Genomic DNA, 20,669 nt, shown 5'->3' with positions numbered 1-20,669 from the left:
CCCAGCAAGATTACTTTTTAAATCTGTGTGTATTCATTATCATAGTGTATGTAAAACAACTTTTGTGTCCCAGTTTAAGAATCATTTTAAGCTTTCTTTTAATACTGTATCTGATTAGTCTGGGACACGACCACTTATTTATGTGAATATTTTTTAAAGAGGAAAACAAAGCCAGCTAGTCCAGCCAGTCCCAGTTGGATTCCTTCTTCTGCAAAAACGCCCAGAAAGTAGAAGCCAAGATGCAATTTGAGAAGAACTGGCCCTCACCTGCATCAGGATGATGTAAGGGGGACCTGAGACCCTACCATTCTAGTTTATTTATAACGCACTTTTAAAAACAACAACAGGGCTGACCAAAGTGCTGTAGAATAACACTGAATATGAAAGACACACACAGGCCAGAAGGCAAATGACAAAGAAACACAAAAGTAAAAAGTAATTTGAGATCACAGACAACATCTTGTCATGAAATGTCTAATCTTGCCTTCCTCTTCTTGAGCGTAACCAGTGGTTTGCACCATGTTGTAAACACTGTGTTTTAATCCATGAAGCTGTGTCTTGACTTTTAGACTTTGACAGTGATGCAGCAGCCTCCTCAACAGTGTTCCTAACTTGAATGGATTTTTCTTAACCAAGGAAGGAATTCTGTAATATAGCTTTCTTCTTTGCTTGTTCAGGTATCTTTGGTGTTACTGAGCTGGTGAGTGCATTAAAAAATGTACTGGATTGTAGATTTGGTCACTGCTACAGTTTCTGCAGTCTCTTTGATTGATTTATTTCTATTTTATTGATGTATTTTTTGCCTAATGATGGCACTCATCATTTGCACTGACATCTCTTTGGACCTCATATTGAGAGCTCCAAATGGAAGTTTAGTAGTTGGAATCAGCTCCACATCTTTCAATAAGCTTAATTTGTCATGGACTAATGAGGGAACAGGAACTACTTTTCAGTCAACTTCCAATTACTTCTCAGTCTCTGAAAATGGGGGACTGGGTATGAAAAATGGCTTTAATTCTTCAACAGTTAATCCGGTACTTCTGTTAAATCCCTTGAATTAAAGCTCAAAGTCCTCAATCACACATTTACTGTTTGATTTAAGATCCACTGTGGTGGTGGTGTACAGGGGTAAAATCACAAATTTTGTAAATTCTGTCACTGTCCAAAAATCTACCTGGTAGGATTGGAAATATATTATGGTTTTACTTATACATTTAGAGCCTGAATTGTTCACTATCAGGTAAAAAATATATGTGGGATGAACTTCAGAAAAGACCTCCCACACATAGAAAAGGGTGAATGTAAATCTACAATACAATTCTGCAATCATGCACGGCAGTTTTGTTTGTTCACCAGTGCGTGTGCATGCTGCTCATTCACACAGGTGAAAAGCCAAGCTACCTGCAGAGCATGGGGAATTTAAGTAATGGAAAAGTTATATGTTTCCCAAACAGAGTTAAAGCCAAAAGGGAATACTGTTGTTCTGCTGGAAATAACATTAGTGCATGCTTGAGCAACCACATTCACAAAGAAACAGGGAGCCTGATTGAGGTAAAGACACCATTTGATAGCACTGTGTGGATGCAGTGCTCATATATATTGAAATTCAGCTTTTTCGCTGCTATTTCTAACCAGCTGCTGAATATTAACTATAATCGCAAAAAGATGTGTGCCAAAAGTCAAAAACCTATGCTTCTTACCAAAGTACTTTTAATATTATTTACTCACTCCTTGAGAAAATTATATAAAAAGAGGGGTGAAAAACAAAGGACTAACTATGAGTTACAAATAATGAGCATTTCCAAACATTTGTTTCAGATTACAGTCGATTCTATTGATTTCAGTGTGGGGGAAAAATCAATTCACAAATTTCCTTTAAGAACAGGACTCACAAAAGAAAAAGATAAACTAAAGAGTGATGGCACCAGAGATAGAAAACAGATACAGGAGTTCAAAACCAATGAGGGGTAAAGAAAGTGATGAGGAGGAACACCGCAAAACAGTGAAAGTGACAGATTACTTGGGAAATATGGCCTGATCAGGTGGGCCTGTTCTACTAAAGGGAACAAGAGATGAGGCCAGAGAAGTCCTTGTACGCTTGGCTACACTTGCACGTACGTAAAGGTGACTAATTTTCTCATTTTACAGTTGAGGACAAAATGTTGTAATGGCCTATTTTGGCTGAATCAGTGATGGAATCCACTTTAGCTACACATTACGTTCCACTCGATCCACATCTGTTCTCAGTCTGCCTTATTCTTAAAGGTCACACAGGAAACTGCCAACACATAAAAGGTCATGTTATCTCTAATAGGGCAGCGCAAGCGATTAGAAAAGCCACTGAGTGGAGAAGAATTTAAGTAAGAAGAGGTCAAAAAGGTTATTAGCAGGTAGCAAACCAGCAGTGCAAAGTTGTTAGCTTTACAATAACTGCCAGCCACACATTATATAGAAAAAAAAGCTGAAGCTATGTAATGACACAGTAAATAGGTGGATAAATAACAGAATCCACAGTTCAGACAGACAACAAAAATCTAGTAGGACTATAACAAGCTGTTATAGTGTTAAAACAAGCTGTTTCTACAATAAACAATAGGATCTAATGCTGGCAGCATGGGATAGAATAACTCTATAAGAAATTAAAGAACACATGTCTTGACTATTAAAAAAGTTTAAAGTAAAACAAAACAAAATAAAACAACTTGACGCTATAATAAATAATGAAAAATTGCAGGTCAGGAAACTTATATTATGTTCATTGTCAGGCCTGGTTATTACGCAACTAAGACTAGTACACTGTTGTTCTTGGTGTTTTGTCAGATTTATAACATACTAAATGCTAATTGGAAGAATTTTTGCCAAGGTTTCCAACAAACCCTAAAACTGCCCCTGGAAATGAGCACACAATGTCCCTAGTTTTTCCTCCTGGACACCTGTCTTTATCTTTGTAGGAGTTGCTTTCAGTCAATTGCTAGTTACTGGCCTTGTTCTGTTCAATAAGTTAGCACTAGCTGCTTTACAGCTGTTAAAAAGGGGGTTTAAAAAATTAAGTCCCATTCATCCTGCGATGTTGTAATTTTCTTTTTCATATGCTTAACACAATAACAAAATTCGACAACTTTTCTCATGTGCAGAAGTGCGTTACACTGCAAAAGACACATGCTAATGATTGTTTCGTTTTGTTCCATTCGGTTCTTTGGCCTAATAAATCAAGCTAGCTGTCACTGAAGAGGATAACAATGCTAACAACAAAAAAGAGAGTGAGTAAAAAAGTGTGATATCTTTAATGATGTGCTATATACAGTATGCAACAGTAAACAGGCACCCCCACAAATACATAAAACAGTTGCAGCTGCATGCTAACTGCCTAGTAACGCAAGAAGAATTTTTCCTTTTGTTTCAAAGGGGGCAATTATTACCATAGAGGGTGGTTATTAGGGAAAGTAAAGCTACTACTTAGCATGCCTATTCTTCCATTGTTTAATACTAATAACACTTTTCAGAGGTTGAAGGGAGCAGTTAAGGCAGGAAGAAGAGAATCAGGGAGGAGGAAAGTGCAGAAAAGAAGGCAAGAGCAGGCTAAAATAGTTAAAGGAAATGAGGCTCGGTCTCATCCCATGAATGGATAAATTACAGTTAAAAAAAGATTTGTCAGTTTTTTTATTTAAAATTTACAAACTTCAATTTCATATTAGACACTTCCCTGAACAGCAGCAAGAATAGCCTCAGTAAATTTTAGCTGACTGTAATCTGCCCTAATTTTCCCCCACCTCAGACTAGCACCGGCTAGCACCCGTTAATGCCAATTTTACAGAATAAAACAAGCCAATTACAATCAGTCTGACAGTGTTTATGGTAATGGAAAAAAATCGAAGATAATTATCTGACTATGTGTTTATTCATAAAATTATGCAAACCACTTTTATAACGCATTCGTTCTGACGCTCTGTAATATATTTTGAGCTGCATGTGTGACTGTGGAGAGAAAAAGAGAAAGGGACACCCGAAAGACAGAGACAGAGAAAGTCCATTAACACACTTGTAAATGAGTCTCAGCTATTTACCACATGCTGGGCCTCTTGAATTACTGACTGTGTTCAGGATACAGATTGCAGATGGCAATTAAAGATGAACCGTGTGTGCACAGACAGAAAGATGCACACACGCACAAACACACGACGCGCGCACACACAAACGCATGCACTAATGTAAGCCTGCATACGCTCTCCCTAAGGCAGTAGTTCAGTGCAGATCTACTGATCTCCATAGCAACATTCACTGCCGTGGGCGATGGTGACATCATGAAGATTGATTGTCATAAAAAAGCAAAACTGGAGCTGGTAAAAAGGTGTTAGCTAAAGTGCAAAACTGCTCCTGATTGCCAGGTGAAGTTGTGGCCTCCAGCCAGAGGTCTTCTTTAGTTAACAGAGAACAGACATACGTGAAGTGCCTCATATGGTCTCCAAAGAGATCTGCTTATGTAACACAGAAACAAAGAAGAAGAAGAAGAAAGAGAGTTACTGTAGCTAGATCTCTCAGGTTGAAACGCTCAGTGTGGTCCTTCTCCTCTGCTTTCTGTTTATACCTCCTCCTCCTTCTCTCCTCTCCCTCCTTATCGTTTTCTGTCCGACTGCCTCTTCTCAAGCCTCCTTTCTTGTCTCTCTTCACACCACCGACTGATCTCCCTCTTTTTCTGCTAACTCTTTTACCCCTCACTCAACACCAAGGCTTGGTGCAGCACGGTGACTAACCCCATTGTCCGAATACAGCCACTCGCCTGCCGGAAACATCAGAGCGCTGAAGTTTAGAAGTTCTGTCTTGCCTTCTTCGTCTTTTTTTCCCTCCCTCTCTCAACACCCTGCCTAGTTTTTTGGCACTTGTTTTTCTTCATTTTTCTGTTACATAACAGAGACAGAAGTGGAGCAAGCTTCAAAGTGAATGGCAAAGCCGCCTTTTCCCCTGCTCGCTTTGCTGTTCATGCATGTCATTCCAGTGCCAGCTCCCTCCCCATTGCCCCCCGCCTATCTCTCCCCATCCTTGTCATTATTTTTTTTTCTCCACTACTTCATCCTTGCTCCATCCTTTCCTGTTAGCCTACATCAGTTTCTTTCTGGCTAATGCTTCTTTAGTCACATTTTGTTGATGTAGTCTGTATTTCAAGTTCCTCTCTTACATCATGCCCCCTGACCTTGCCATTGGTGCTTTGACCAAATAGAGGAGGCAGTGACTGGAAGAGGATGAAAGGGCAATTTCTGAAAGAAGAGACCCTCTAATAAGGAGACAGGTCTCATTATGTCTGCCTCCTCACCCTGTCTACCCTTGTTGTGTCAAATACAGAGTGATGCTGGGATGAGTGGGGTGCTTCTTTCCTTTGATTACCTGTCACTGAACTTGAGCATCAGCAGCCCGATGAGGTAAAAGCTACCATTATCTAAATAGTCTCTCTTTAAAGACATCTTTGGGCTTAAATGTGGAGAAACTCTTACCCGTGACTAACTTAGCACGAGTGCTTGGGATTGCCTGGATAATGACTGTGCTTTAGTCCTAGCAGGCACACATGCACAAACACAAACACATGACTGACTGCCTGAGTGAATACGCACACTGACAGTAAGCAGAAAGTTGAGCTCACAGCAGGCAGTGAAGGCAATCTGTGGCTCTTGTCAGGGCTAGGCCCGGTGGACGTGGCACCCCGAGTTGAAAGTAAAGCTGACTGAAGCGTCAAGTCACAATGCCTCACGTCTTCTAAGTAGCGCTTTACAAGACCACAACAGAGGGTCACCTGTCAGCTGACGTGAAAGCACATGGTGAAAGTAACAGAAAATAACACGCTAGTTTGTGTGTTCTGCTCCAGAAGGTAACACAGACAAACACACCTAAGCGATCGAGCCAAAACTCTTTTCACAGCCATATTTTGCCTTATTATTAAGGTTCACACAACCATTACTATATCGTATATTTTGAGTAATGCATAACAGATGGACTCTAGGTCATATTTGTATTTGCTTTTATTTTGTCTCGTAAGCTATATATAACAGTTGGACTTGAAGCCTTGAGGTGAGTGTTTTAACCATCATCATGCTGGTGTTTTGAAACCGATTGTGACAAACAAGGTAGAGATCTGACTGAGAACCTGAGGGGCAGTGTTCGCTCACACAAAAGTGATTTATGAATCACAAGGTTACCATGCTCTGCTGAGGTCACAGATCAGTACAGCAGAAGGATCCCTTTCACACAGACAATCACACTTGCCGAGACACATCCATGCACCTTTCATATGCCTATCCCCTATATACAGTCACGCTTTCAGAAAATACATGGAGTTCATAGAATATAGATAAGTCTGCACATTTTGGATGGGTATATATGGTGTTACATAATGAAACACTCCAGTGCAGCCAGCCTAGGTAGGACCTGACCTGAGAAAACTATTGATTAAAAGAGCTGTTTCATGCTCTTCTACCATCATAGAAAGAGAATACAAAATTAAGAGGACACTGAATTAAATAGGCAGGCGGTCAGATAGCCTCTTCTCACACCAATTCAGCATGCTGAATTAGCTGCTGAGATTGGTACCTCAGCAGCCGAGTATGAATCAAGAGAGTGTCCACACCTTTCTCGCATCTCTTGGCCTCACTTCAGCCGTGGTGAGCAATTTAAAGTCAGCAGCAAACAAACCCCTGTGTATGATGCACAGTAGGGTGTTGTGTTGTGCTACGTCTCTGTACAGTTTCGCGTTTGTCTGCTTTCCTCCCTCCCTCTCCCTTTACGGTTAGGCATGAGAGAAGCGGTTAGTTCATTTATCATACTGCAGTCCCCTGCTCTGTGCCCCAGACTTGGTGATTAATGACGACCGTTCACACACTTAAACATTCAGCTTTGTTTCGCTGACACACTACTTACCATACCGGTCACCATGGGTTACTTAACACTGGGTCACTGTGGGGCTACAACCAAATATAATGACATATCTGCGGGGTGACCTTTAAGGGTTCTCAGTGTGTGATTTTTATCTCTGTGCTGTAATATAAATACGTCATTTATCACAAAACATTAACATAACCAAATGGACATCTTTATAAAGTGCTGCATAGTCCTTTTCTTTACTCAAAAGCTGCACTTAAGAGTTTTGATATGCTATTTACACGAGCATTTGATTTTCTGCTGCTACTGTATGTCTACTCACACATCATTTCAGGAGGATTGCAACCCCCTTTTTTTCTTCACTACATTTATTTGATAACTAAAGTTACTCTAGATACAATAAATGCAGTTTTTACCAAATGTAATGTTATTTTCTCTAAATAAGATGAGATTAGGACACAACTTTATTGATCTCTAGGGAAATACAAAAAATTATTACTTCATCAGGTGAAAAAGTTAAAGTAATCTACCCACAAATGGTACAGGAATTATAATAAAACATACATCATTCTGAAATGGTTCATTATAAAGACTACTCTTAATGTAAATGTATTTTAATAACAATATTTTACACTTAAAAAATAGAATTAAAGAATTTAATTCAGTTTTTTACTTTTAATTAGTTAAACGATTTCAATACTTCTTTGCATTATTATAGCGATGCAATTGAAACACATAACAACATGTTGGGTGATCGTGAATGCTGGAGCTGAAAATCAGAAAGGTGGCACGAACAGAGGCAAAAGGGAGCGAGGAAACTGTCAAAGATGTATCATTTAAGTCCGGAAATTAAAGTGTGTGTATGTGTGTGTTTGTAAGACACGGACAAAAAAAGAAGCAGACAGAGACAGAAAGTAATTTAATGAAGTGAATCTCCTTTGACCTCCAGTAACTCTCCAGAGCAATGTCAACTTCAATTTCACCCTCTCCGAGGAAAAGCGGCATGTTTGTTGTCAAGGCTAGGTGTCGAAGCTTAAGAATGTCCTCACTAATCTGGAGTTCTGTACAATCCTCAAATCTCCAAGCAAGCAGCGGTCAACAGGTGACGCCGTGAGAACAGAAGAGATGTAATGGATGAAAAGATGTAGAAATAGACATAGATGGAAGGGAGAGGTGAGCAAGAACATGGATGAAATAAGGCATGAACTCGGAGGAAAACAATGCTATATGTCATGTTTTATATATAAAGACATTAAAGAAAAAAACTAACATTTTTTCGGAACATCATTTTAGCGTTCAATCTAGCCCTAAAAGGTTTGATAAATTTTGTTTCCCTCTATCCATTGTTATATACCTTTGCTCTAATGTGTATCTCAACATGAATATTTAATCTATCAAGACCCAATATGTGATTTTCTTTGGGGGGTTTTGGCAGTATATACTGCCTTTGGAAATTGGTCACATTTCTGATGACTTCATTGTTTGCTTTACAACCCTGCTTCCCAAAGATTAAGGATACTGTGTAAAATGTGTACATGGAATGATGAGCAAATCATTTAAGCTTGAGAGATCCAGAAAACACAACTTTATTTCTGCTAGGGCTCACCTCATTAAAAGATGGACTAAACTGAAGATAATTGTCTTGTGGCCTGACCAAAATTTTACATTATTGGAAAAACTTGCAGACACTGCACCCTCTGGGCTAAAGTGGACAGGTGTGCTTTGGTTTTTGGTACATAAATTAAAATGCAGGACCTGCAAACCATACCCACCTCTTTGCCACATGACAGCTTGGATGCGCTCCAGCCCTCCATGACCCTAAATTGGGTAAGCAGCTATGAAATGTATGAATAGTGGTGCTGTTTGTTGAACTAGTGGAATCTGGAAGGGTAACCTGTATAATCACAGTTCAGTATTACAAATGCAGGCTAGCTGAATGCCTGATCATGTGTTTTATGGCCACGTCAACAGCAGTACACGAGCTAACGTGGGTTTTCAAGATTAATATTTACCCTCAGTTCTTTCTCGGCTCACAATAACAAAACATGATGTATCTCTTTCAGTCAGTGCATTCAAACTAAACATAACCAGCTGTTTCCAAAAGGTCATGAAAGAAGCTGAACATCCACGCTGGCTTTTTCCTTTGAGCTTTTCAAAATTGCATTGCTGAATTACTTGCTAAATTGGGAACGTCAGCGTTTTGAGTGTCAGTCTATTACAGCTCTAAACACCCCTGAGGGTGTACAGTGTGAGAAGATGTGTGCACATGTACAGGTGCATGGATGTGCGTGCATGTGTGTAGACTCGTCTCTGTTTAAATGAAGTAGGTATAAGAGCCTTCTCCCTATTGCTGCCCATCCTCTGCTGTTGGTTCCTGCTCTCCGAAATAATGGATTCTAATTTCTTTCCACACGAGTGCACCCATCTGCTGGCTTTGGGGGATAGTAAAATCCTCTATCAGTTACAATTATCCCACGGTTGCAGAGGTCTGCGCTGCAAGCGTGTGTGTGACCTATCCACCTCAAGTAGTGCCGGGTTGTTTGAATATTTGCAAGTGCATGTTTGTATGTGTTGCGATGAAGAGGGAGAGCTGGGGAGACAGAAAAATGCTCTCACTGAAGTGCTGTGTAAGCATGAGCTGAATCTTTAACCCACACCCTCTGAACTCCATGACAAATCATTCCAAGGGAGTCAACACCAATCCTGCATGTGAGTCTGTGTGTGTGTGTTTCTGCTAGGCTATGTGTAATGTGTCATATTACTGTACTGTGAGTATATGTATTTTGTGCATTTCCCTCTCACCAACCCCAGCACCTACACACAGATTTAAACCCATTAATATAATGAATCATCCTCCTAATTCTGGAAGAAATAGGAGTGGACTTCACCAACTCACCACTGGGGGACAGTAGTAAATCTGGCAAAAGAATAGCTGAGTGGCTAATGGTAAAAATCCAACATTATACACAGACTGAAAATGTCAAGATGTCCAAAAGTAATGTTTCTGATGCAGTGCAGGCCGGCTTTCAGCAGACGCACAGTCACATATCCCTGAGGATTCCTGATGCCCTAAAGAAGAGATTTGTGAAGAGAGCAACACACACACACACACACACACACACACACACACACACACACACACACACACACACACACACGCATGCACGCACGCACACACACACACACACACACACGTACACACACACACACACACACACACACACACACACACACACACACACACACACACACGCACGCACACACACATACACACACAGCTATTTGGTGGTAGAATTGGGGCTTAATGTATGTAGTCCTGAGTGACAGAATCTGTAGCTGTGGGATTTCGGTCCATCAGCAGAAAGGGATGTAGTGGCAGAAACATCCAGGAAGAGGGAACCTGAAGAGAGAAGATCTGACAAAACCCCCCTTTGAACGAAAACAGTTTCTAATCCCGTGTGTGTATTCCCTCTCAACCATCCTGTCTTGTCTCTGAGTCCCCGCTTGCCTATCACGATTCTGAGGCCTGAGTTTCTCACATTCATCTTCTTAGACTTTCCAGAACATCTCTGCTGCAGGTCTTCCGTGAGAGTTTATGTAACATATGTCTTTTATTTATGCCTGCCAGTGTGTGCGTGTGCGCTGCGTAAAGCTAGCTGGGATGTAGGATGTCTAAGATCTGCACTGGTTGCAACAGCAGAGGAGATAAAGTTGGCCTGTGTTTCCCGGCAGTGTTGCAGATTTATCTCTCTGCTTACAGCTCCGGTTTTACTGCCCATCCACCGGCCTCCACTGGCTCCTGTGTCTTTTTTCCTCTCCCTCTCTATTTCGCGCTTGCCATAAGAGACCGGCCTCTTTCTGTGCACGTTCTAGCTATCATAAATCTGCCACAATGCCCCATAAAGCTGCTTAGGGCATGGCTCAACAAATATTAAGGAAGAAGAGAATAAATAAATAAAACTAAATAAAAGAGAAACTCTCGTCTAGAGGGAGAGACAACTATTCTGCACACAAAATGGAGCCACTGTAAAATATTTACATCAATGTCTCTCTGTTTTAGATTCTCCTCTGGGAGTCTGTGAGGTCTTACCGCAAGACACTAGACTTAATTGTTTTTTTTCTCTGTCTTGCTTAGATATCTCACAGTGTTCCCTATTTACTATTTCATTTATTTGTAGATGTACCAAACCTTTGGTTACCATATTATTAAAGTAATTTCCCCTTATTTTGTGCATCTAGATAAATTAAAGTTAGTTTATAACTAGTTGAACAACCTTGCTTTTGCCTAGTTATAATAACTAGATAAAAGCAAGCTTTCAGAGTGCCTTTGTTACTTTGCAGTTAAATTATATTACTGCACTCTTTGCGGAGGAAATTCTGAATTGTTATTTCAAGTTCATGAGATTCTGGCTGTGCTCTAAAAGTCCATCCATTTCTTCCAATTATCCAATTCAGGGGTCACCCGGGGGCCATAGGGTACACTCTGGACAGGTGGCCAAACTGTTGCAGGGTTTACACAGAGATGTTTTACGTTTACACTTACACCTAGAGCCAAATTCGAATGACCAATGAAGCTAACCCAAATACTTGCATGTGTTTGGACCAGGAGAACCTGGAGAGAACCCGTGCAGACATTAGAGAACTCAGGACCTTCTTGCTGTGGGGCAACAGTCCTGAATATCAGGGATAGCAACAGATTTGCAATATTTGACAATTTATCACAGTTAATTGCAATATCATTGCAAGCAGATTGTATGTAATTACTAACAATTGAATGGGGTCAATTACTAACTTGAGCCCATTCATTCGCAAACTGAAAGCAGACCGTCTTCATCATATTGGCTTTTTAGTATTTCAATTCAATTCAATTTTATTTACATAGCGCAGAATCACAACACAGGTTGCCTCGAAGTGCTTCCCATAAACAAAGTTGCTCTAAAAGGCAGTAACTGACTGTTAGTGGTTGCAGACTACAGTGACCCTGGTCTTCAAAGCAACAATTACAAAAGGAACAAAATCTCAAGTTCATTGAACTAAGTTTGGTCACACTACTGCCTCCAACCACCGTTTTCTCCAGTGTGACTCTGACATTAAAGTTGCACTGCATTTCAGACAAGAGGTATGGGTGCATTTTATTTACCAGCCATAGAAGAATTAACAAAGAGATGAATCATTAAATAGGAGTAAGGACCAGATCTTTTCTAGCTTAAGGCATAGCAGAGCTTAAAATCATGATATTTCAATCTGTTATCCAATAATTTACACTATTCTTCTTTTAAAGAATTTTCTTTCAAAGTCTCTCTCTCTCACACACCCACACACACACACACACACACACACACACACACACACACACACACACACACACACACACACACACACACACACTTACTGTACAGTACTCACACAGCAAATGCGAGAAGGAACTGACGTGAGGCTATAAATATGAGTGAGTCACTTTTGAGGGTGAAGTCTTTCCTCACAATCTCACTGGAATCAAGATAGAGACAAATGAGACAAATAGCTGAAGGGCCAACATTGTGCAACCTGTTCATGCATGGGTGTGAGTAGGCTGACATGTGAGGCTGTGCCTGTCAGTTTATCAACAGCAGCAATTTTTCACTCTTGATCAGCCAACCGTGGAGGCATTTTAAATTAACTACCTGCATTCCAGTAGCATCAGATGGAAGACAAAAGGCAAGCACTCAATGAATCATTGCAACTCTTTGTCTTTGTCCTCACCCTGTCTTTCTGTCAAATACTCTTCCAATCTCTTGTCTGACCGGCTTCAGCATGACAGACACATTGGCCATTCATAGAGCGGCAAGCACCATGTGGACAACGGACTGTGCCCAGAAATCAAGCAATATGCTGCTGCAGAAAAAAACAAACAAACAAGAAACCAAACCATACTCGCTCATGCACATACGCGCACACGCTTGGTCCATCGTGACCCCACGTCAAAGAAGACAAACAACTGCAACAGAAAGTGGCTGTGTCTCCATGCGGCAAGCCTGTGTATGGATCTCTGGCAGCATATGGGCTCTCCATTGTTGACAAAACAGCCTAAGGGACATTAGTGGCGACTATTAGCATATATGGCAAACACTTTTACAGTTTTTTTTTTTCCTGTTTTGCTGTTTTCTCAGCAAGTAAAAGAACCATCATCAATCTGCGATCAGTGCCTGTAGGTGTGCTGGGCAGGATTGGTACAGTTATCCATTTGCTTTCATTTAAAAATGACACAGATAACACTGAGTGCAGAGGAAAGAAATCCCACAAAGGTCTTACCTAGCTGAAGCTCCATATTGCTAATCTTGTTTTCCGAGGGGAACAGGATCTTTGGCGGCTTGTCCGTCAAAGGAGCTGAAAAGGAAAAAAAAGGGACTATTTATTTTTGGATAAAGCAGAAATACAGACAAACACCTTTTTAATGATCTACTTCTGTAGTTTTCAGTGGGAAAAACACTATAAACGCTACGTCCAGATGAACAGAATCCACTTTTTGGTACTTCTGAATGAGCTTTTTTTAAATTTAGTTGTATGCCATGCCATTACAGAGATTTATCATCTGTTTATTATATACTTCTATTAAATACATGCCCATCCCATTTTGACTTGTGCAAAAACAAAGGGGGGGGAGGAAGAACATTATATAATATATATATATATTATATACACATTCTTCTTCACTCTTTGCTTTTTTGTGGCCACATTGTTTTTAAGTGCCTATCGACCTTGGGCTTCATTTATATGGTTTAACTAATCATAATGGAATGACTACGTAGCCTAGAGCATTTCACAATTTAATCTGTATGCATGATTGATAGATATCAGAAAAACCACAATCCAATGATTAAATTGTTCAGGATAAACTGACAGTTGGTTGATCAACTGCCCAGATATTATTAAAAGGAAGAAACTACAATCTTTCAGCTATATATGTTTGTGCCTCAATACAACCCTGGAACTCAAGAAGGGCTATATAGGTACCTTAAGCACCTCCACAGAATTATGTGTTCATTGGTGTGACTTAAAATGAATATTTAATTTGACAGGTAAACGGCTACTCTTTGACCTCTACTAAAGCAGCTATGTGCTAACCTGCCTAAGATCCACTGCAAAGTAAGTAAACACAAATGTCAAAAAGTCCAGTTAGCATCAATAGCTGCATCACAAACTCTGATACGCAACTTCACACAGGCATAGCAGTGTAGCTTGTTAGTTTCAAAAGACTAGATCTGTAAGGAAAATGCAGGAATGACCAATTTTTCTTAAGAACATAAAATAGAAAAGGCTGTATTCAACACTGGAGTTCTTCACAGCTTGGCTCCACGTTATAGCGGCTTTTTCATAAAGAAATGCCTATAAATATAAATGTCCATTGTCATTATGCTGAGAGATGCCCAGTAAACACAGTTTGATGTTTTGTACTGGGTTAAAAAAATGTTTAAATTCACAACTTTAAAAGTCATTGGCAATTGCACAATGAAGGGAATTTTTCATTATAGTTATGGTTACTTTGAAGCTTACTCCTCCAGACAATACACATTTACCTTCTTATGCATTCTTCTATGCTACAACTATCCTTTTTGTAAAGTTCAAGTCAATTCAATTTTATTTATATATCACCTCAGTGCCTCAAGGTAAGGTAAAGCCTACAATAATACATACAGAGAAAACCCAACAATCATATGACCCCTATGAGCAGCACTTTGGTGACAGCGGGAAGGAAAAACTCCCTTTTAACAGGTAGAAACCTCCAGCAGAACCAGGCTCAGGGAGAGAAGGAACACAGGTTAGGAAGTTCACAAATCTCCACAGTATGTGTTACTATTTAGGATTAGATAACAATATATTTTTCAGTGTTTAAGACTTGCTAGTTTACTGTAATTCAATATGGTCACATTCCTAAACCTGGAGTTTCCACCTTTTGTGAATCCTGGAGGTGAGATACTTGGACTCTACCATTTTACACAATATGCCAAGCCACCATTCTGCTTTATTTAATGCATGTAGTGTGAGTCAAATCATAAATTATGTATTGAGTCACACCTTATGTTAAATGTAATTTACTTGGAATGTGCAGAAAATTCTTGCATTGAGGCCACAGCAAATGCTAATCTGTGACCAGCCACTTTTAAACTTACATATAACAATTCTTTAGCAGGTGTGTTTGTGCTCCCCTTTATACCCATATGGAAAGATATATATAAATCTTATAAAGTTTGTATCTGTCTTGTGTGAAACTTATATGAAAAGCATACAAGAGTGAAAACAGATATAAGATCCCTTGAAAAATTATATAAAAGAAACTTGTATGTTTTGGATACTTACTAAAACAAGGTATGAAAGTAATGAGAAAGTGGCCACTTTCATGAGTAAATCATATAAGCGTTATATGATTTACTATATGAAGAAGGCCACATCTTATGCAAGTCTTTTATAAGTTTTTTCAATTTCTTTTCCATATTTGTAGAAAAAGGACACTCTCAAGTCTTGGACACATTCTTTCCATCCTAATTATGACAAATGAAAGTTCTGTGTGGTTGGTAATCAGTCACAACTCTGACACATTTAGTTGTTGCTGTGCCATTACATCATGAGAAAAAAACAGTGGCATATCAAGCGCTTTATAACCCACGTTTCTCTGCTAGCAAGCATGACATGTTTGATATCATCCCAGACTCTAACATTTCTTTTTCTGTAGTGAGATGAGTGCAGAGCTCTACTGGGTTTATATTATTCCTGATGCTAATGATAAAAATGTGGCTATCTGGAATAAAAAGGTTTGATATACATGATCGGCCACAACATTAAAACTGACAGGTGAAACTGATAACATTGTTCTCCTCATTGCAACTCCATGTTCTTTGGGAAACCTTCGGTCTTGATATTGATGTGGAGATTTTTCTGACATGTACCACTTAAGTATATGCCATCGCAGACGAAGCACACTTAAGGACAGTGTTATATTCTGAGTGCAATGGACTCAAACGGCAAAACACCATGCCCACAGTAAAAGAAATTGCTTAGGAATTGTGCAAGGAACATGACAAGGAGCCCAAGATGATGACCTGACCTCAAAAGCCTCGAGATGCCAACTTGATTAAGCATCTCCGGGCTAAAATGGATTGTGTCCCACAGGACATCCTCACTGATAGGTATGTTGTTTTAATATTGTGGCTGATTGGTCTATATTGTAAATCTCCATGTGTAGTGATCTAATTGTATTTATTCATGTATTACATTTTGCAGTTAAGTCGGACATAAAAACACAATGTTTGAACATATTAAACAACTCTGCACACAGATGCAGAGTCAAATCAAGCATATTTTGTACAATCAAATGAACTAAAGAGAATTCCTCATTTTCTAAATCAGATGAAAAAAAAATCAACATAATACCTCCAAGTACCAGCAGCTTTTCTGGAATTCCCAATTATTTTGCTGTGAATTTGTAAAGCTGCAGTGATGTGTATTCATTAAGATGTTTCCTTAGAGTGTGCACACCTGACTTCTTTTTTTCGTCTTATGATGAGGTTTCCAGCAAGCTGTTTGAAAAGCCTTTTCTGTTTTTGGGAGCGACATAATGTTGCTGCTTTGACTAAATTGTTGGGCAAGACTGAAGTACTGAAGTAAAGCTTTGTGTTAACATGTTCGGCAGTTACTGAAAGAACTACTCATGTGACGATACACAGACCAAAATGTAAACATCAGCTCTATTTTGTTCTGATTTCGTATTTATTTTTGGCTCGCCTATAACACCTGCTGATACATAAATACTGACAGAAAAGCACATTGACATCTGTGAGAGGGGCGGTCACGGGCTTTTAGGCACGACTGTTTGCACTGTTAATAGGTAATCACACAGCACAAATTACACTGGATACTGATACAGTTTTAATTACATATCAAACTGCTATACATAATTACACAATGGGTGATCCTATAGCTAATTATACACTGGGCAAACAAATGAGGACGAGCTGTGTATGGGAGACAAAAGGGAAAGCAGATGTGGTAAGGACTATAGACAGAGAGGTAATGCTGGTAAGACAAAAGAGGGAAAATTTAGAAAGCTAAAATAAAAAGAAGATATGAAACGTGCCCCCCCTCCTGCTTCATTTTGGCATGCTACACTTGGTTCTGAAAATCTCATTATCTTAATTACCATTCCTTCATGGGAAATACATCAATTCATGGGTTGGGAGGGGGGACACCATTTATGGAAATATGGAAGAGAGGGAGCAAACAAAGGAAAGAGTCTCTGTTTGCCAATAAAAAGGAAACGTATGAAATCAAGCAATCAAAGCTATAAAAGGTAATTAAACATGCAAATACATTAAGTGATGGGTTGTTAATGCAATGACAGATTGTGTGGGCATCATGACGGAAGATTCAGATGATTTATGTATTTGTTATATAAAAAAATGATTTTTTTTTGGTTAATTTCAAGGTTACAATAAGCTTGGATTTCAACCTAAGTATGCACATCTGCTACTTCAAAATCCACTTGAAAAATAATCCAAATGAAAAATAACTCCTGGTCCAAGAACAAATGGGCAAACTTTTGGTCAGATTTGTACTATAATGCTTTGTGGTGGTTGCAGATTGTTAAGTGTAGAAGCCCAAAATCACCATGTGGCGCTTGCAGGATTCTTTTGATTTGGCACATTCACAAAACAATGAAGTATCACACATGCAAATGAATTATATGCTACACACTTAAATCTAATAAGCCATACTATTCCTTCAGTAATACATGTGATATAATGTGACAAGTTATATGTCATGTAAAATGTTTTTTTTATCCTTGTATAGTGGACAGACATACTGCATTTGAATGAGGAACACTTAATGAAACGTAATTTTGTTAAGAAGAAAAATTTTCAGGTCAACTTTCACAAAAAAGCAGGATGGCCACGTCCAACGAATGAGAACAAATGTTTTTCTTTTCACTAAAAGACCCTTAAACGTGTAAGAAGGAGAAATTTGAGACCACACTATCAATCCTAAAGCTACTGCTCATCTCTCTTCACCTTTAGAGCCACAGCTGCCCCACAGAATCACACTCTGAGAGGAACTTCTTTTAAGTTTACATAAAACGTTAAATGGCCTGTTTGTGTATGAGCAGAGCAAGTGTCTCCAGGGTGAATTTGTGTCTTTAGGGGACCTGAATGGCTTGCCCGGTATGCCTGTGCAAGTTTTACTCTCTGAAATCGATGAGTCACTATAAAACATTGATGTCCCAGGGCAGAAAGGTTGTCTGTTCTCAGTAGCAAATCAGGCGGAATTAATTTTCGGAGGAGACACAAAGCATCTGTAATAAAACTTTTCAACAACACGACACTAGCATTGTGGTCCATTTAGTTTGTGTATACTTTACAACTTGTAACGTGCGAATTACAAAAATGACTAACTGTGTGAAAATGTATAATGTAGTGTTTAATATGCAAAGTAATTAAAAACATTGCTGGATTTGTGTTTTAGTTCCTTTAACACTAGATAGTCAGACTGCATACCTGCAAACAAGTATTAAGCTCTACTGAAGAGGACTGAATCAACCTTTGTGTGTCAGTGTGTGGTGGCCTACATGAAATATATTAATGTAGCACAGGACTTTGTGGATGTAAGCTTTGTGATCAGTCATCCACAATCCCATTTGGTCATGGTGGTAGAAAAGCTCACTGGACTTTCCAGATGGATTATTCTGGGTGACTGACTGTAGGCAAACAGCAAATTAACGAATTACAGATGGAGCTGAGATTCTTGGATCACTGGGCTTTTTCTGTTCTGTCCCATTTGTAAGAAAAAATGTGCTGTTGGCACAATAGTAGCAAAGGTGAAAATGAGAAGAAATCAATGTACAAATGACTGCCATATGCTTTACAGGGACATTCACGAACACGAAAAGACTTTGTTAGAGCGTGTCCGTGCATGGACGCGCTCTCGTGCACGTTACGTTGCGAACCCTTGGTTTAACAAAATTAGCTCCCAAAGGTTTTTGTTTTAACCAACAAAGGCAGTCACGCTGAAAAAGAAAAGCAAAAAAAAAAAAAAAAGAAGGAAAGAGACTTGAAAAATACGAAGTCCCTGTGAGTCTCCCAACACTGCTAAGCTTCACTAGAGAAGTCTCAGTTCTCCGCTACAGCTGGCAGACTCCTATATGGTACTGCAGGAGATCACTATATATTACCATTGACCTTCCTCTGCAGCGTGGTCACCTTAGAGCCAGTTTCATTTCATTCCTAATTGTGCAATAACCAGTGTGTATGATTCTCTTATAAAGTCACCTCAGAGTATACAGAATTCACTTCCCGATCTGACCATTTCCCACATGAGAGAAGCTGTATGGGGAGCTTGTCTGTGTCATCCAGAGGAAGCTAATAAAAGCATCCAAAACCACTTCATGCTCCCCCGCTGTGCACCAGTGTTATGCTCTCTAAAAGCCCTGCCTCTGGCAAAGCTGAAATACTTCAACATCAAAGCAACAGGAGTGCGCATTTTGTCCAGCAAATAAGGCCAGACAGGTTCCTACATCATTGTCACTGGCACAGTCAAATGGCTATCATCGCAAAAAGTGAAAACAATTGGCCTCTTGTGGCCAAGTAGGAAGTCGAGTTTTTCTGACTAAGCAGCTCTCTAAGCGAGACAATGCGATGATGCAACATGGCAGTGACCAAGCTGTTCGAAGCAGGGCTCCAGCTGCGAGGCCTCAATAACCCATATCTTTGTTAAATAAGAAGAAAGAGGAAATTAAAAGTGCCCGCCTGTCAGTTCCCTGCTTGTTTGAAGAATATACGAGCCATTAGAAACTACATTCAGCAATTTATTACCTATTAGGTACAGCATTGTTTAAAAAAATGCATTGCTGATTCCTAGTTTCACCTCCTGTCTGCTCTCTCAGCAGGTGTTTATGCGTAGTGGGTTACACATGTATGCTCACGTGCAGGAGGAGCTACTCACACACTTCAGGTTTTTTTTACTTAACATCCCTTAACTAAAGCACCACCTCCACACAATATCATATTGTTTTGCCTCAAACTTTATTTACTATTTAAAAAGCACCCTAATTAAGACTGTCTTTTCATTCTCCCAGCACAGGATTTATGGAGGCTGATTGAATAATGTGTTTCACACTAAGAGATACAGTTAAGCATTCAGGGAATATGAAGAGTACTTGAAATGAACAAGGAGGATTTTTATTGGTGTATTGTTTGCAGAACGAACAGAAAGTGAAGATGCTAAGGTGAGGGGAGAAGAGAGTCAGAGGTAACCACAATGTTTAATCGTCTCCCTTGTGTGTGACAGAGCAGGAAAAAAAATGAGAACACTCTATAAAATTCTTGTGTTTATAAATTAAGTTCTCAGATACAGAAAAACATAATTCATCCGCAAATTCTTGAACCACACAGAAATAAATATTTTAAACGGGACTTGCTTCACTGTTGAACTGACAACACTTACTTCGTTTGTAGATCTAATTAAATTAAGCAGAAGTAATTACACTGATAAAGCAGGTAGTGTATGGGCAAAACTAGTGCAACAAATGTAGTCACTCTTTCCCACCTCTCACTTGCATGAGCACAAAAATAAAATACCACCACACACACACACGTGTGCAGCCTGCCCAATCCACTTTCCTCGCGTTCCTTAGGGATGTGTGACACATATGGTGTGCCGAACTCTGCTGTGTTACAGTTTGAGATATGACTGTTTCAGCGCTACACAGATGCTCTGTGTCAAACTAACTTGGACTTGAAGCAAAGACTAACAAGGCAGAGCTCAATCCATTTTGATAA

The 20,669-nt window shown here is 39.5% G+C and overlaps 1 protein-coding gene across 5 annotated transcripts in view; it reads right to left on the bottom strand.

Moving 5' to 3' along the window:
- il1rapl1a (interleukin 1 receptor accessory protein-like 1a) overlaps window positions 1-20,669 on the bottom strand; it is a 166,326-nt gene that overhangs the window by 38,611 nt on the left and 107,046 nt on the right. For all 5 annotated transcript variants that reach the window (XM_026145483.1, XM_026145486.1, XM_026145485.1 and 2 more), the window contains exon 6: window positions 13,156-13,230. In XM_026145483.1, coding sequence (XP_026001268.1) covers window positions 13,156-13,230 — 75 coding nt within the window. The remainder of the gene's footprint in view (window positions 1-13,155; window positions 13,231-20,669) is intronic.

This window comes from Astatotilapia calliptera, chromosome 16 (assembly GCF_900246225.1).
Source record: "Astatotilapia calliptera chromosome 16, fAstCal1.2, whole genome shotgun sequence".
Classification (NCBI taxonomy): domain Eukaryota; kingdom Metazoa; phylum Chordata; class Actinopteri; order Cichliformes; family Cichlidae; genus Astatotilapia; species Astatotilapia calliptera.
Note: the sequence above shows the minus strand (reverse complement) of the source record. Positions and strands in the feature narration are given on the sequence as shown.